A 5084-nucleotide genomic window follows, 5' to 3' on the forward strand; every position below is an offset into this window, starting at 1 on the left:
GCACGTGTGGTGGAAACCCTGAAGGATCTATGGAATTTAAAAATTCAGATGGATAATTAACCGCTTCATTTGGTTCCAAAACTGTGTCGACTGACTTGTAAAGGACTGCCTGGTCTCGAATCTTGGTCAAAACAATATTGTTGATTTTGTGGACGTCTATATTTTTGGGTGCGAGAATCGCTCTTTCACTTAGCCATTTATTATTTTTATAATTTTTTAGAATATTCGGAAATACTTTTTCAATCAATTCATTTTTGGACGTCACTAAATTACAGAAATCAGCAGGTAGTTGTATACGTCCTGAAATTGAGTCTACTGTTTGACCAGAGTCATCGTTTTGCAATCGGACACGCATATTTGTAGTTAATTTTAATATTTTTACGTGTGCCCATAAATTGGAATTTTCTAGGCAAGCATTCATTTCGTCTGCAGGAGTTAAACTACGTAAAAATTGCGAATATACAACATTCTTGGCTTTCCCATTGTCTCTGCATATACAAAGCCGTATGTACTAATAATGACATCATATGCAAACGCTCTTTTTTTTACAAACAAACAAACATGCATACACACAACTCGTTTTTATATAGATAGATAGATAGATAGATACAATACAAATTAACTGCGTAAAACTTGCGAATATACAACATTCTTCGCTGTCCAATTGTCGCTGCATATAAATAGATTGTCAGGTTTACCGACCCTCGAACATGCAACGTACAATTGTCCATGGGAAAAACAATCAGTATTAAGATCTATACTACATTTTTCTAATGATTGACCTTGAGCTTTGTTAATGGTGATTGCAAATGCTAATCGAATTGGGAATTGCAATCTTTTAAATTGAAAAGGCAGATCCGTTGGAATCATGGGAATGCGAGGAATAAGAATAGCCTCACCCTCAAAAGGCCCTGTCAAGATTGTGGCCTCTATTAGGTTTTCCATTGTTTTTTTTTACGGCAAGTCGAGTGCCATTGCAAAGCTTTGGTGGGTTTATATTTCTTAAAAGTATTGTTGGTACGCCTATTTTTAGTTGTAGCACGTGTGGTGGAAACCCTGAAAGATCTATGGAATTTAAAATTTCAGATGGATAATTAACCGCTTCATTTGGTTCCAAAACTGTGTCGACTGACTTGTAAAGGACTGCCTGGTCTCGAATCTTGGTCAAAACAATATTGTTGATTTCGTGGACGTCTATATTTTTGGGTGCGAGAATCGCTCTTTCACTTAGCCATTTATTATTTTTATAATTTTTTAGAATATTCGGAAATACTTTTTCAATCAATTCATTTTTGGACGTCACTAAATTACAGAAATCAGCAGGTAGTTCTATACGTCCTGAAATTGAGTCTACTGGGAGCTTTCCGTTTCCAATTGTCAGCAATTGATCTGAAAATGTTTGACCAGAGTCATCGTTTTGCAATCGGACACGCATATTTGTAGTTAATTTTAATATTTTTACGTGTGCCCATAAATTAGAATTTTTAAGGGAAGCATTCATTCGTCTTCAATGGCTCTGGTGGTGCAGCCAATAGAGGAAGTTTAACTTTTCCTGAGGCGCAACACATTCCCATTGTTTCACCATTGAATTTCAAGGCCTTGCAATAGGGACAAATTTTAGACATTGTCCCGATTTGAACACATCTGATTCCTCGGCACGCTTTCTTTTCTTACTTTCTCTATCAGCAGCAAGCCTGATTTCTTGCTGTTCTTGTAATTCCTCGGCACGCTTTCTTTTTTTGTAAACTTAAACATTAATATTTTTCTACGTGAACATATGTCTTAAATATCTTGAATGACGTCTCCGTCAAAGCAAAAATGACGACAACTAATTTCATGACGTCAGTCAACACAGAAACATGACGTCACCTGATCCACAGACAGACAGACAGACAACTTATTTTTATATATATAGATATATATATCTATATATATATATATATATATATCTATATTCACAGGTGGGACATAGGGACACAACTACAATGGCGCGTAACTAATATGGCGCGTAACGACTTACGCGCGCGGGGGGGCTTGGGGGTTGGCGCGAAGCGCCCCCACCAACTAGGTGTTGGGGTGGCGCGAAGCGCCACCCCAACAGCTAGTATATATATATATATATATATATATATATATATATATATATATATATATATTTTGTTTTATAATTGGTATATGATGAAATAATTTTTTGTTTTTTTGTTTTGTTTTTTTTTAGTTTTTTTTTTTTTTTGGTTTTTACCCTTTTTTTAGCTTTTTTTCTTTTTATTTTATTTTTTTAGTTTTCCTTTTCTCCTTTATTTTTCAGTTTTCTTCCTTTTTTTAGTTTTTTTTTCTTTTTTAGTTTTTTACCTTTTTTTAGTTTTTTTAATTTTTTAGCTTTTTTATTTGTTTTTAGTTTTTACCCTTTTTTTAGTTTTTGTCTGTCTGTCTGTCCGCATATGACGTCTGAATTATTTCATCTTATTTGGTCAAATTTTACATAATTTAACTGTTTTCTTCAAATTTAATTTGGTCTTAACGACAACGTAAGCTATAGCAGTCATGGTATATCCAATTATAACGGGTTTATCCTCAGGGTTAAAATGTTCACACTTTCACGCCGAGAATGAGACTCCTATACAATTTGCATCTCGCAAATGAATGTATTGTTCAGAGCGGAGCTTGGTCTTATTCAGAGGGATAAATAGCAAACGTTCCGATTCAATCTTTGCATACATATTACCGATGGATTGATGAAACAATTGACGGCATTTTAAAATATAATTATCTTCATTCTGATGAATCATTAGTCTATAAGAATAATAATTCATTGCACTGCATTTCTTATCCATTTGTTTGTTAGTATCCATCTGAGTTTTTAAATTCGCAGTATCTTCCACGATTTTCACCACAGGTGATACAACTAAAAATAGGCGTACCAATAATACTGTTACGAAATATTAAACCACCAAAACTTTGCAATGGCACGCAAATTGTCGTAAAAAAAAACAATGGGAAACGTAATAGAGGCAACAATCTTGACAGGGCCTTTTGAGGGTGAGGCTTTTCTTATTCCTCGCATTCTCATGATTCCAATGAATCTGCCTTTTCAACTTAAAAGATTCCCAATCCCAATTTGATTAGCATATTTAGTTTTCAGTCCAGAACCACTAAAGCTATTATGTAAACATCAAAAATATTTATGTTGTCCGAGCAATAATTTTTACATTTTTATTTCAAAATAGAAAATTACCTAAAAATTTTAGAATTAGTTTTGTTTTTTGTTAGGTTCCTGCTACTCAACGCGTGACTTCAACTCGTCACGAATTAGTAAAAATTATAAGATGTCTACATGGAATAATTATGTTGAAAGTGAATTGTTATCTAAAGGCATTTCAGATGGAGCTATTATTGGTACTGACGGAACAGTTTGGGGAAAATCTAAGACATTTCCTGCCACTGCAGCTGAATTGAAAGTGTTTATCTCAAAATTCGAGGATTTGGAAGCTCTTGCTGAAAGCGGTATTGTAATGGGAGGAACAAAATATTTTTACCTTTCGAGTGACCATGATGTTATTCGAGCTTCTAAGGGGGCAGCTAGTCTTCATGCAATGAAGCTGAAAAAATTATACATAATAGCTTTGTATAATAACCAGGAGTTTCCGACACCTAAAGCTGCAAATACAGTTGAAAAACTTGGTAATTATTTAGCTCAATATGGGCATTGATAGGATCTATTTCTATATCCATGAAATTCAAGCATCAATGAAACAGGGCAATGAAAGGGTAATGAATCAGCTCGAAAGGTGAATAGAAATTGTAAGGGTGTTAAGCTTGAAAAATAAAGTTCTTTTGACTGACTGGTAAAGGATATCCGGGTTGTAGTCGTAGCTTGCAACCTAGTAAGAGTCAATCACATCCTCAGAGGCCTTAAATATTGTTGCAGTTACATAATAACATTAGCGATTCTGAACTAAAGATTTGTTAAAATACACTGATATCTTTATAGCTAACGTCACAATATTCCGTTTACTATTAATGGCAATTTATTCCATTTATTTTTGTATTTCAAACGGCGAAAAATATTCAATTTTTTAACCCTCTTGGCCTACCATCTGCATTCTACCTGCTTCATATCAAAAGCTTTCTTGAGCGAAGTGGAAAATCTATTATACAAAATCGGATGAAAGTACAAGATATTTTATCATTTACGTAGACTCCTCGATTCAACGACTTTCTAGTTAAAAAGATTCTTTCCTTTCAGTATAACATAAATTGCAGAATAAATTTTAAAAATAATTATGAGATTGTTATAAAATTTAAAAGTATATTTAAAGTCTGTACAAAAGAGCCTTTTGTACTTTTGTGAATGAAATAAAATTTTTGCTAATTAAATCGAACGAAAAACAAAACTAATTTTAAAATGTTCAGGTGTATTATAGTATGAATTAAAAATTAATATGATTGCTCAGACGCCATAGATATTTTTGCAACTAACATAAATATCCTTAGTTATATTCAATTAAGTTTCTTATTTTAATCTACTTTTCAAGTAAATTAAAATGAAAAATTGATTTTTTGCTACGGAAATATAGCATAAAAGACAGGAACTTTTGAAGTAGGGCAAAAAAAGTTGTAGCTATAATTACATCTGTACAGAATGGCTAATATTATTATGCAAAGTGCAAAAATATTTATGGCGTTTGAGCAATAATATTGATTTTTTAATTCAAACTAGAAAAGCACGGGAAAAATTTTTAAATTAGTTTGGTTTTATTCGATTTAATCAACAAAAGGGTTGACAAAAGTGAGGCTTTTTCCTTGATACATAATTGGCAGTCATATAAAACTATTACGTAACGCCTACTCTTGCATTTTGATTGATAGGTGCTCGGGTTTTATGGGGGAAACTAAAACTAAAAAAGGTAAAAACTACAAAAATTTAAAAAGAAAAAAAACTAAAATAAGTAAAAAAGGTAAAAAACTAAAAAAACTAAAAAAAGGTAAAAAACTAAAAACTAATAAAAAACTAAAAAATCTAAAAAACTAAAAAACTAAAAAAATGTAAAAACCTAAAAAAAAATAAAAAAAGGTAAAAAACT

The 5084-nt window shown here is 32.3% G+C and overlaps 1 protein-coding gene across 1 annotated transcript; it reads left to right on the forward strand.

Annotated features, from left to right (window-relative positions):
- Positions 1 to 3326: 3326 nt before the first annotated feature.
- LOC136043085 (profilin-like) lies at positions 3327 to 3710 on the forward strand. Its single transcript, XM_065728010.1, has one exon. The coding sequence runs from the start codon at positions 3327 to 3329 to the stop codon at positions 3708 to 3710; it is 384 nt and encodes a 127-aa protein (XP_065584082.1).
- The last annotated feature ends 1374 nt before the right edge of the window (positions 3711 to 5084 follow it).

This window comes from Artemia franciscana, unplaced genomic scaffold, assembly GCF_032884065.1.
Source record: "Artemia franciscana unplaced genomic scaffold, ASM3288406v1 Scaffold_2900, whole genome shotgun sequence".
Classification (NCBI taxonomy): Eukaryota; Metazoa; Arthropoda; class Branchiopoda; order Anostraca; family Artemiidae; genus Artemia; species Artemia franciscana.

Excerpts from the sequence above, each read along its gene's own strand:
- LOC136043085 (XM_065728010.1), top strand. The coding sequence starts at position 3,327 with ATGTCTACATGGAATAATTATGTTGAAAGTGAATTGTTATCTAAAGGC.